This window comes from Chamaea fasciata, unplaced genomic scaffold (assembly GCF_029207755.1).
Source record: "Chamaea fasciata isolate MVZ Bird 193981 ecotype frontalis unplaced genomic scaffold, bChaFas1.0.hap1 SCAF_8, whole genome shotgun sequence".
Classification (NCBI taxonomy): Eukaryota; Metazoa; Chordata; class Aves; order Passeriformes; family Sylviidae; genus Chamaea; species Chamaea fasciata.
Window position 1 is genome coordinate 14,801,358 of NW_027094093.1, and position 12,500 is coordinate 14,813,857.

The window sequence follows — 12,500 nt, forward strand, 5'->3', positions numbered from 1 at the left end:
TTGGCCACTTGCAGTAGCAGAAGGCTCTCGATGTTCAGCCTTCTGGAGGAGCAAGTATTTCTCCTTGTGGTGATCAGTGAGAAGGAGCTTAGCTGCCCACTTTTAAATTTTTCCTTCTCTCTGCTCATTAGGTAGTTGTCACCAGTAGGGACACGAAAGAACCACACTCACTCAGGTTCAGAGGTGAGCAGAGAAAGAGAAAGTTTATTATCATTTGCAATTTAAATAGGATTTGGAGTTTGGTCAAGGATTGGTAGACAAAGGGGACACCCCTCTGACCCCAGTGGTCATCTCAGAAGTCCATCACATATCGGTATGTGAAAACAATCTACTTGTTTATGTTACATCTGTGAGAGACTCCACTAGAAATATGTAAACAGTCATCAGAAGGCTGAAGAATCAGGGCAACAGGTAGTGTGTGCTAAAGTGAATGCTTCTCAATCTCCATAGTTTCAGTTATTAAAATTCTTTATTTTTTCACATGAGCATAGAGGATCTGAGCTTTTTCAGGCTCTTTCTGGTTTCGAAGAATATCTTATCTGACTTCGGTACCTAAACAATTCAGCTCTTATTTTTCTGGTGTTGGTCTTTCTTCCATGGCTTAAACCCATCCAAAGAAAGGCCATGGGTTTTACTGTTCAAAGATATTCTATGGCACTGTGTTGCTCACCTGTTCCTTCAGCAGCTGAAACATTGCCATTTTGAAGGCTCTTTGTCACATCTTTGTCCTCGGTAGCATTTGCTTGGGTACACTGCCACAGCAGTCTTTTAATTTGGTGCCAAGGACAGGTGCTTATCCTAATACAGAATATGTTGGTAGGAAGTGATCCACTGTAAAAAGGTGATAGCAGCCAGTATCCAGTCCCTGCTTTTGGGACCTGTACAGCCATTGCTGTCAATGCAACTTCACTACGTGCTACTTCTAAATTGCTCTGCAGAAACAGCCTTCACTACAGGCTTAGAAAACTCCTTTGTAGTGAAGATAAATAGTACCATGATATTAAAAGGCATGTTAGATCTGTTGAATGAGTTCTTCAGCAATGCCTGGTATGTGATCATTCATAAATGTTTCTGTTTCTCTCTGTAAGGCCTTCCTACCAATGCCCCAGCATGTTCTGTGAAACACCAATGGTGCACCACATCCGTCGCTTTGTTCATGGGCAAGGCTGTGTGCAAATTGTGTTAAAGGAGCTGGACTCCCCTGTCCCTGGGTACCAGCACACCATCCTTACTTACTCCTGGTGTAGACTGTGCAAACAGGTAAGGATGTGGATTTCAGAATCATTGCTGTTCCAGTGTAGTATTCTTGTTGTGACTTTCTTGTATGGAAAGGCAGCATTTTTGATAAGTGCTCATGCCATGAGCTATGGCTAAACTGGCAGAAAATGTGTTAATGATACATGTGTTCTCATGTTACCTACAAATTCCTCTTTTAGAATTGGGGCCATTGAGGGTGAAAAATCTTGTGTGAGGTAGTCTTGTTAGAAAGTGTCAAAACTGACTCTGAGGGGATAGATCTAAGCAGAAAGAATGGAGTTGCCTACTTAGAGGTGAAGAGTATGATCCCTTTCTTGCAGTGAATCTTTATGAGCATATGGGAAAGGGCAACCACCAAGACCTGCTGGCATAGTAATTGGCTAAAGCCACTTGCTCTTCTTTGATCTGCTGTGGACTGAACAGCCTACATTGCATCAATGTGATGTCTGGACTTCCTTTAGTAGTCATTAGAAAGTAACATCCTCATTAGAGAATTATAAAATTGCTTTTAAAAGCCCACAAGATAGTGAGATTGTGTATTATCTGAAACTTGTTCTGTAATTTAGCTAAGAAAACATTGCTAACTGGACAGTCATGTCTAGCTAAACATGAAGAGCCTTCAAAGAGACGAGAATAAAACTTAATGAAAAAAGATTCATGCTGTACCTGAAATGCAAAACGTGTGAATTACCCATAAGGATGACTCAGGTCACCTACTTACGCTGCCTTAAACATGGGTGTTGGATTTACAGATACCTGGAGGAGGTTGACGCAGTTGCTGACAGCAAGCCCTCTGCTGCTGTGTATACAGCTGCTCTGTAGCCTTTTATTTTTGTGTGCTCATGTAAACACTTATGCGTTTGAGGTTGTCAGATGTGAGTAAAGCAGTGTCTGCTCTAAGCTTGCAAGCACTTGTGAAGCTGAAACATGCTGCAAAGCAGTACCAATGCATTTGTAACTGGAGAATGACCAGGGAAAAAGTAAATGATGTGGCCACTGCTGCTGACTGGGTTGCTGGAAATAGACTCTGTACAGAGAAATAGTATCCCAGAAATAAGCTTCCATCAAGGGTATGTTTGGACTCCCTCAGCTGAGCACCTTTGATCATCAGCTAGGTGTTGTTGTTTATCAGATTTATTTTAACTATGTGTTGGCCTTAGCTATGCATAAATGCTATCTTTGTTGTTAAGTATGTTTCAGGGTCATGGGCGCTTCTGGTGCTAGAAATCCTAGATTGCTGCCTGGATTATCCTGTCCCTGATCTTGTTTGAAGGATGAAATTTAGACACTTGCCTTTCAATTTTTCAGGTGACACCAGTTGTTCCCCTTTCCAATGACTCTTGGTCTATGTCTTTTGCAAAATACCTTGAGCTGAGGTTCTATGGGTACCAGTACACTCGAAGGGCCAATGCTGAGCCTTGTGGGCATTCCATTCACCATGACTATCACCAGTATTTTTCCTATAATCAGATGGTGGCATCTTTCAGGTGAGTTCCACTGCTAAAAACTTCCTTCTCTCTCTGCTACTCTATGAAGCATATGGCTCTAGTAAGGATTCATCAGTTCTGTCCTTCACTCTTGTGAGTACAGCATGGGATAGCATAACTGTATCATAACCACAAGTGCAGGATTGTGTGCTGGCTTACAGAGGGCTTTGTGGGTGGCATCACTGTCCTAGCTGTGGTGGACAGTGTTCCAAGAATGGATGGTTCCTGTTCATGGTACAGAAAGGAAATGCTTTTCCCTATCTAATTTCAAATGCTTTCAAAATTTTGGTTTTGCAATATGATTCGTGATTTTACTTCTTGCCTGGGAGATACATGAACAGTGTTATTGCTGCTAGAAGTAACTAAAGCCCTGGACACACTGGCAGTGCCCTTTTTCATGTAAGGGCCTCAAACTTCAGTATGGTGTAGAACTAGTACTGTGTGGTGTGGGTTGTGTTACAAGCTGTTGCATTGCCTTCTCAGCTACTCTCCAATCCGACTGCTGGAAGTGTGTGTCCCACTCCCCAAGATCTACATCAAACGACAGGCTCCATTAAAAGTTACTATTTTGCAGGATCTCAAGGATTTCTCACAAAAGTAAGCTTTGTTTTTAATGTCTTCCTAATCTTTTTTGTATTTTGTACTTTTATTAACAGAACAAATAACTGTTTTTGCTAGTGTGATGAGATTTGGCTAAATATTCATTATTTGATAGAAAAGTAACAGTTTAAAACAGGTGTGCATATATACTTCCAAGGGACAGTGGTATTGAAATCTCTGTTACCTTTGCTTGCTCTGTCTGTACTGATGTCTCAACTCTTTGTCTGGTGGCAAGTCAGGTTAAACATTGCCAGTAGAAACTAAGATTCTTTTCTTCTCTATCCCTGAATGTTGCACTGATATCTGAGTCATATAGCAGGTTTTTGAATAATGGTGCCAAGCTACTGAAAGGTTGACCATCAGCAGGTGTCTGAAATGTTACCTTATAAAGTGCACAGTTAAAGTGTTTTTAATTCCTCCCTCTAATGCTAAAAATGAAATGGAAAAGATGGTCCTAGAAGGCTGACCCAGAAAACTGCAGGTTGTACTTTGTACTCATACCCTCAGGTTCCTTTATAGAACATCTGACTGAGTTTCAACTCATCAGCCCTGAAAAACTGCAAAGACCTTGCTCAAATCTCTTGTCCAAACAGAGCTGTTGTTATTATATTGGTCATGTGGCAATGGAACTCTCTGGTGTATGAAAGTCTTTGCCTTTGTTAGCTATTGAATGTGGTAACAGCAGGCAGACTCTACCTCCTTGTTGTCTAAGGGGAACTACCATGACCCTAGGCACTTTCTAAATGTAGGAACAAAAAGGTGGAAGATAGGCCTGAGGAAAACTCTCTAAAATCCAACCAGACTGCTGTTCTGCCTGGTCACAGCATTCCTGTATTGATGTCTCTGTGACCATCTGATTTCAAAACCTGTGGAGCGTGGTTTAGAGCTGAAATAGAGGTACTCATTTTTTCTGAGCCCTGCTGGTGGAGGTGTAGCTTGCAGACCCAGATTCTTCCTAATCACAGATGACACAACAGTTCTCCTGTTAGTAATGTGTTTGACATTGGTATTGCTCTCTGACAACTCCACTGCTAAGAATAAATTGTGGAGACAAATGTCAGAGTACGTAACTTCTAGGTTTCTCCTATTACTAATGAAATTTTCCCAGTTTTCTGTGAATACAGTTGGGTAGCTTACTGTGCGGGAAGACTGTCATATATTGTCTTTTGTATTCTTAAATGCTTACCTTAAACACATTTAGACTTTTATTAAAGAATGTTGAAGGAGCTCCAAGCAGTGACACTTGAACTCTTTGCATTGCTGTTGACAGGGTGTCACAGGTGTATCTTGCTGTGGATGATCGCCTTGCTTCTCTGAAAACGGATACTTTCAGCAAAACGAGGGAAGAGAAGATGGAAGACCTCTTTGCCCAAAAGGAGGTAATAGACTATTTTTACATCAGTGGTCTGTAGGCTAAGTGTGTGGAGGAGCTACTCAGATCTTGTGTCATCTTGGTGAGATAACACTGACAGTTTTCCTTTTGGCAGATGGAAGAAGGAGAGTTTCGAAACTGGACTGAGAAAATCCAAGCAAGGCTGCTTTCATCATCACTGGACACACCTCAACAGCTGCAATCTGTTTTTGAGTCTCTGATAGCTAAAAAGCAAGGACTTTGTGAAATGCTCCAAGCCTGGAATAATAGGTAAGTGGACACATGCTGGAATCATGAGCAACACGGATACTGTGTTGGTTCTGGGAGGGAAGAAGTTCAGCTGTAGTTTCTTTCACTGTAGAGCAGTTGCTCTATAGAGCTGGTGGTGAATGTGCTCTACTGGTTAAGAGCACACAGCTGATCAGTTGGAGCACAAAATCATTTGAGGCTATATGATAAAAGCATTGTGTTGTAGAGCACAATTTGCATCTGGAGGAAAAATTTTCAGTTGAATAAAGGGGGAGATGGGAAGAGGGGAGCATGGGACCTGTTGATTGGGTGAAATAATCTCAGAGGTGAAGAAAATGTGCTGTCTTTGGCCATTTGATACATCTTTGGCACATGTTAGCAGCAATCTGAGTTTGGTATGGATAAACTTCCTAACTTGTGTCATTCAGGGGTAATGCCAGTAAACTACCTTTTGATTAATTTTTCTTTGGTGGTGGTGGTTTTGTGTGCATTGTTTTTGTTGTTTGTTTTATTATTTTTCTTTTGTTTAAGATTGCAGGATCTCTTCCAGCAAGAGAAAGGGAGAAAACGTCCATCAGTACCACCCAGCCCTGGGAGACTGAGGCAAGGTGAAGAGAGCAAGGTATGGCTAACTCCCACCCTTTGGGGAGCTGGAGCTCTGAGGAAATGTCTGGGCTGCAAGGCAGTACAATATAAGCATCGTACAGAGAGGCTGAACTCCCAGTAGTTCCACCATAGCAAAGTGCACTAGAAACTCCTAGAAACCCTGGATTTGCTCTGCTGCATGCACACGTGCCCCTTACACTTAACACATATTTGTTAGGTGCTGAAGCAAACCTTACCTTGATCTAGCAGGTTCTCAGAGAGGGAGAATGTAGTGTTTAAAGCAGCATACACAGATAACAGTCATCATAAGCATCTTGTGAACTTGAGTTGCGGTTGCCTTCTCTTTTTCCTATGGTAACAGATACAGCGACACGCAGAGGCTGAGAAGTGGGTGAGGGTGCTCTGTTGTAATACATCTGCTTTTGTAAGTGTTCCATGCAGGAAGGAATACAGCTGTAAAGAGCTTGGCTTCAACATTGGTGTTTTGTTATTCTGCCTAGATCAGTAGCATGGATGCTTCCCCAAGAAATGCTTCTCCAGCACTGCAAAATGGAGAGAAAGGTCTGTTACTTATTTTATGTAAGAGGCCAATAGAAGCGTGTTGTAGCCTTTTTCCTGACATAATATGGGAGCTTTTGTCAAATTTGATAAATCAAAGAAACACCAAATCCCTATCATGTTGCATTTGTCAGATAATGTAAGATACAAGTTTGTAAGATAGAAGTAAGATATTTGTAAGATAGAAGTTGGCCATCTGCTTCTAGTGTGAAGCTGAATTACTAGTGATTAGTAAATTGGCCGACAAGGGTTTTCCCTTGAACTTTAGTTTAATAACTTTCAGAAGCTTTCTAAATAACTGAATAACTACATGGAATTTGGGAAATGCTTTTTGCCTCTTCTGTGATCTGGGTATGGGTGCTGAGATCTCTTACCTGTGAGGCATACTGAGAGTCTGTGGGAGCTGAAGGTAGTAGGTGTAAGAGTACGCATTTTCTGGGGGTTTTGTGCTACATTGATGAGCTTGCCCAATCCTTTGGTCTGTGTGGCCTTACCTGCTTTCTAAGTAAAAACTTTCTGAAAGTAGATGCTGATTATAGCTTGGCTAGGTAGCAAACAGTATCACTTCTGACAGCTATGTAAAGTTATTTCTTCTGTCCTTATCTGTCCTTGTACTCTCAGAGGATCGTTTCCTGACGACTTTATCAAGTCAGAGCTCCACAGGCTCCACCCATCTACAGCTGCCCACCTCTCCAGAGGTTGCATCGGAGCATATGACAGGTGCCAGCACACTCTCTGAACAGGACACAACGAGCAGCTCAGAAGGTATAGTTCAGTTGTGATCTTGCATTCTTTCTCTTGCTTTTCTGTGCCAAGTCCACAAGATCCTTTTAGGAAATGACAAATAACTGGTAACTCTGTGGTCTGTAGTTATCCTTCTGAATTTACAGCTTAAACTTTGATGTGACTCAGACCTGACATGTGTCTGTTCCAGATGTGTTTGATGGACACTCATTGGGATCTACAGACAGCCAAGTGAAGGAGAAGTCCACTATGAAAGCTATTTTGGCTAACTTTTTGCCTGGCAACAACTATAACCCCATTCCCTTTCCCTTGTAAGTACTGCATGATATATATAACGTAACAAAATTAGCAAATTGTCAGATTGTAGGCAGAACCATGCATGCTTCCTTTGCTCAGTGTATAATTTAAGTTATTACTTGAGTTTGCCTCTGGGTAAGAAAGAGAGCTTTGTCAAGGTAGGAAGTTTTCTGTGTCCTCTCTAGGTGATTGTAGGTTACCTTTCTTATGAATGATCTGCCCTTGTGTAAAGTCAGTATCAGTTTCTCCTCCTAGCAGGTGTGGCTCCTCAGAGTCCTTGTGGGAGATGAAGGGGTGGGGGAAGACCAGAGAAAGGTGTCTTCTAACTTCATTGCTGCAGGGAGGGAGTGGAAATGCCCTTCCTTAGCAAAGACTTTAACTAAAGCTACATGCCTGCATCTTGTTTTTGCTTCCAGACCTCTTCCAAGGGTTGGACTCAAATTGGCTTTGTCTGGGTGTAGGTCAGGTTCAATGGCTACTGCATGTGCCCTCAAGTCTCCCTGTCATATGAAGAAGGGCAGGCTGGAAAGTCTTTCAGCTACATGGTCTGCGTGCTTTGTAGTGCTTCTCGTTTGACATGAGCCTAATGTTTGGCAGCCTGAGTTTAACTTGTCAATCCCACCCCCAGTGTAGGAGCGGAGGCCTTGGGCTAAAGAGGTAAAAACTAAATGAATGGACCCTATAGATAAGTCGAAGAAAATTGTATAAGAATCCAGGAGGCTTTGGCGAATTTTCTGTGATAAACTGCCTATTTAGAAAAGAGTCCAGGTTTGTCCCCTAAGTTCACTCTACAGGCTATGCTGCTGGGCAATCAAACCAAACTCAGGCAGGTTTTGGTGCCATTAGAAATGGTGGCTGCTAAACAGAAATAGACTCTTATTCTAACCTGAAGCTGATCTTCTGATCCACGCAGCTTGCTTGAAAGGCTGATTTCCCTAACACTCTACCATTTAGAATTAACCTCGTAGTTATGAATGTGTCTGTTGGGAGAAGCTGATCTGGGAAGCTTTTGTTCCATGCTGAGACTTGCAGCTTATGCCTGGGAGTGCAGTGATGAGATCTGAGTTTTGACCCAAACTTCTTTACTTTATACAAATTTTTATGATCTACTGATGGTTCGTTTTTTTTTTATTTAGTGACCCAGATAAGCACTACCTGATGTATGAACATGAACGTGTACCTATTGCAGTCTGTGAGAAAGAACCAAGCTCCATCATAGCTTTTGCTCTCAGGTACTGGTGTGATTTGGTGTTTCATCTGACATACTTTATACTTCTGCAGCTTTTGTGTTTGAGGAATATTTAAATTTTAATGATAGGCAACAAGCATGATGGAACTTCTACATTAAGCCATGTTAGAGTTTCTGCCAGAGATGGGGTTATTTCCTTTTACTGCTGAGATAATGGAAGTGCAACTGTATTTTGAACTTTTTTAGTGCAACTCTAGTATGCAAAAAAGACTTAGTTGTGTGATGTCTCTTTTAATGAGGTATTACTAGAGGAAGAAGTGCAACTAAGGTTTGCTCAGCCTCTCCAGCTGGAGGAAGTGCAGCTGAGTTGTGGAACAGCTGTTAGTATTGACATTGCAGTCTGTCTCTTGCCTGCCTTTGGTCATAGCAGCTCTTGCTACTGCTCAGCTCTTCTCACCACCTGCTTCAGTAGACCTTTGGGTTTGCATGTCACAAGGCAGCAGATTTTTGAAGAAGTGCATACTTAAATTGTGGGAGGGGGAAAAATACAGGGTTGTTTTTCCTGCAGTATTGTCTAGAATGTCTTCTGTTCTAAGAAAACAAAGTTCTAATAAGAAGAAAAAATAAAGCAGAGGTTTTTCTACTGTGGTGTTTTGTTTCCTGTGGTTGTCTCTGAACTGGATCTTTGGACTGGTATTGCAGAATTTCCAAGAGAGCATTTAATTATTTTGGGTCTTTCCCTTTCCTTTCTTTTCTTCTTCCCCTATCAGTTGCAAGGAGTACAGAAACGCCCTGGATGAGTTGTCCAAAGCATCTTTGAAGAACAGTTCTGAAGAAGGACTACAACCAAACAGGTTACATGCAGGAACAACAGTACATAAAGTGAAGACACAGTGATGGTAGTGAATAAGCCAAAACTAGGATGGGGAAGAGCCCTCAAAATATGCCCTTGTTAGGATTTCTGCTTTCTGATGGAATCTGACTCCTTCCTTGTAACCAACACATACTTCAGTATGTGAGTTTCCATTTCACATTGTGGCCCATACTGGTTCCATCACCTAATCTCTTGGCCGCGTACATGGCAGGAATACTGGGCCTGCTCACCTTTGCTGTGGTCATGGACGGAAGTGTTGCTATGGACCCTGAGAGATACTTTTTAGGAAGATGGAGGAGGACAGCTTTGGAGAGCCCCACACAGTTACACCTTTCAATGGTGTCGTTTTCCCTTAGTGTTTGGGCAGGTGGGAGCAATGAATGTCCAGGCATAAAGCAGTAGTGTCTTGGGTGGCAGTTTGGTTGGTTCATGGCTTCTTTGTTCTTTCTCCTTTCAGCATGTCAGACAGCAAACCCAAGAACAGCAGTCCTGTCCGCCTGCCTGAGGCTAACATGTGTCCACTTCGCAGTGCGGAGCCAGAACAGCGTAAGATCATTTTGCCAAAATCATCCATGGTGCTAATCTCAGCTCAGTCTTGAGTCCACTTAACCTGGATTCTAGTTCATATGAGGAAGAAAAAGCAGCATTCTGAGTTGAAATTGTGACTAGTGTTAGTGTCGACTTAACGTAACGCATGAGAGAGGTCGGAGTGTGTGGGGTTTTTTCGGTTTTTGAAGTCTGTGACTTTCTCTGATTCTTATACTATCATTCCCTGATTTAATGTTATTATGTAGTGGACCTAGGGTTGTTCTTGAATCTAGCCTGTTCAGTGGGATATGATACCCTTCTTTTAGCATTGCCTTCTGTAAAGAGATGCAGTTAAAATATTTTGAAATGGAGACATGAGGTTCTTACTGTATTAAAGACACTCATTCTTGGTCTATGTTTTCAAATGTCTCTGCACTCTAGGATGCTACTCAGAACACTAGAACATTCGCCGTCATGGACCTTAGTTGCCTGAAGAATAGCAAAAAAGTTATAGTTGAATGGCATGATTCCTCCAGATAGAACAATGAATGGGAAATATTTGTAGGACTCATGCTGTTATTAAACTGCCTGTGGAAATGCCAACACCATCTTTTCTATTCCTTTTCACTGTAGCAAAGAAACCATCTGGTGTTTTGTCTTTCTTCCGTGGCACGGGAGGAAAGAGCCCAGACCTGTCTTCCCAGAAGAAAGAGACCTTACGTGGTGCTGACAGTGCTTACTACCAGGTTGGACAGATGGGCAAAGAGGGAGCAGAAAACCAAGGAGCAGAGGCTCAAGGTACAAGACTGCAGAGATCATCTTCTCTTTTGGGTTGTTACTTCTTCCAAACCTCATTCATCCATGCAAGACCCCAAATGTACTCCTGTTTGTGCTTTTTCAGCAGTCCAAGGTTACTGAGCATGCATTGAAAACGAATCATTTGAACATCAAATATTGTTTTTTTCCTACATGCATTGCTTTTCTTTGTGATAAAGCAAACAGGATCTTTCAAACCCAAACTGTAGAGACACAGTCTTGAATGTCTTTGGATTGAGTTTACTCTAGTTAAGCAACCCTGTCTCTCTCACTTGCTGTTTAGTTTTCATTGTTTTAGCTCATGGAAAATGAATGAAGAGAAAGACTGGATTTGTGTCTATAAACAGCAGTGCCCTTCTAGCATATGTATTATATTACACAATTATGGCTGTATTTGGAATTCCCTGTGCATAGTTCCCTCTGTATTCTTGGAAAAAAAAAGAATATTTTTTTTGTAATGTGAGTTTACAAGTAGTACCTAATATGGCTTCCTCAGTAATAATAGTGAACAGCCCTGACTGAATGCCCTTTATGCCTTCAGATGATGGAGATGGAGGAGATGGACAGAAGAAGCAGGTGGTGAATCCCCATGTGGAGCTCCGTGAGTAGTTGCAAATAACAACTTAGTCTTAGCTGACAAACTCATTTCTTCATGCACATGTAGTGGAAGTCTTGAAGGTAATAGTTGTTTTTTCTTGGTATTTGTCATGAAGGAAAAACAAATCAAGAAGAAAACAATGCGATTTTTACTTACTGCAATCAACCTCTTTTGCAAAAATACTCAATAGACTTTTTTTTTAATTGGTCTTTTGTCCAAACACTTTCCCATGACATATACTGTGAGCTAGTCTAGAGGGAGTTGACTTTCCTATCAGTTTTCCATTTAAATCCTGTTGCTTGAAACTTCAGAGTCACAATAAGCAGGAGATAGATGTTTAGCATGATAATACTCCTCTAGACATGAGTATAATCTCAGTGTTGTCTCAGGCGGTCAGTGTGTGTTGTATGCTGTTATTGAGGAAAGCCATTTCTTGCAGAGTTCTCAGATGCAAATGCCAAGTTCTACTGCCGGATTTATTATGCTGGGGAGTTTCACAGGATGCGTGAAGTGATCCTGGGGAGCAGTGAAGAGGATTTCATCCGATCCCTCTCTCACTCGATGCCCTGGCAGGCACGAGGTGGCAAATCTGGAGCTGCGTTCTATGTGACTGAGGGTAAATGCAGCTTCTTTCCCCCTTTTAATTAGAGGTGTTGTTTCTGTATGGTGGTGGTTAGTGTGTCATTTAATCTCTGATAAACTCTGTCCAGAGGGTTGCTGATCGTGAAGTGGACACTCAGAAAGGAAAATTAGTTGGATTGTTCTGGGGTATTCATTATCAAATTATTTGTCTCTTTGTATGTGCAGGAGAACAAAATGTACCTCTGTTTTTTCAGCAGTAGCAGCTGGGAAGGCCAGTTGAACAGAAGAGTATACTCTCAGGCAGGCTTCAGAAAACAAAAACTTGAGTATAATTCAAATAGAACTTGTTGTTAAAGACAGAGTGTTTCTTATAATCTCATGTGCTATTGTTTATCTATTTTTTTAAAATTGTGGCCATTTCTAGGCTTCTATGTAAAACAAGTATTGAACAAAATGGTCTGTAGGCTGTTTCTGTTGTCTGTATAGGAAACCCATATAGCTGAGGTAGATCTAGTGTAGGCAGTCTTTTGTCCGTAATTTACTAGAAGGTAGAAATCCAGGGAGGCTGTAATTCAGAATATGTGAAGTAAAAAAATCTAGAAATGAGCTTCTGTAGGTAAGGATTTAAGAGAATTGTAGTGCTTTAATTTTTCAAACCATTTCAGCTATGTGGCAGTCCTAAAAAAATTGTAAATAGTACATCACTGACTGTATGTAACCCTGTTGCCTCTGTCTGATGTTAA

The 12,500-nt window shown here is 41.5% G+C and overlaps 1 protein-coding gene across 6 annotated transcripts in view; it reads left to right on the top strand.

Moving 5' to 3' along the window:
* PIKFYVE (phosphoinositide kinase, FYVE-type zinc finger containing) overlaps positions 1–12,500 on the top strand; it is a 60,417-nt gene that overhangs the window by 42,441 nt on the left and 5,476 nt on the right. For all 6 annotated transcript variants that reach the window (XM_066189791.1, XM_066189792.1, XM_066189793.1 and 3 more), the window contains 15 exons: positions 1,089–1,260; positions 2,566–2,744; positions 3,228–3,341; positions 4,615–4,723; positions 4,832–4,986; positions 5,497–5,587; positions 6,072–6,132; positions 6,751–6,894; positions 7,064–7,184; positions 8,307–8,402; positions 9,130–9,213; positions 9,691–9,779; positions 10,395–10,559; positions 11,119–11,178; positions 11,615–11,791. In XM_066189791.1, coding sequence (XP_066045888.1) covers positions 1,089–1,260; positions 2,566–2,744; positions 3,228–3,341; positions 4,615–4,723; positions 4,832–4,986; positions 5,497–5,587; positions 6,072–6,132; positions 6,751–6,894; positions 7,064–7,184; positions 8,307–8,402; positions 9,130–9,213; positions 9,691–9,779; positions 10,395–10,559; positions 11,119–11,178; positions 11,615–11,791 — 1,817 coding nt within the window. The remainder of the gene's footprint in view (positions 1–1,088; positions 1,261–2,565; positions 2,745–3,227; positions 3,342–4,614; positions 4,724–4,831; positions 4,987–5,496; positions 5,588–6,071; positions 6,133–6,750; positions 6,895–7,063; positions 7,185–8,306; positions 8,403–9,129; positions 9,214–9,690; positions 9,780–10,394; positions 10,560–11,118; positions 11,179–11,614; positions 11,792–12,500) is intronic.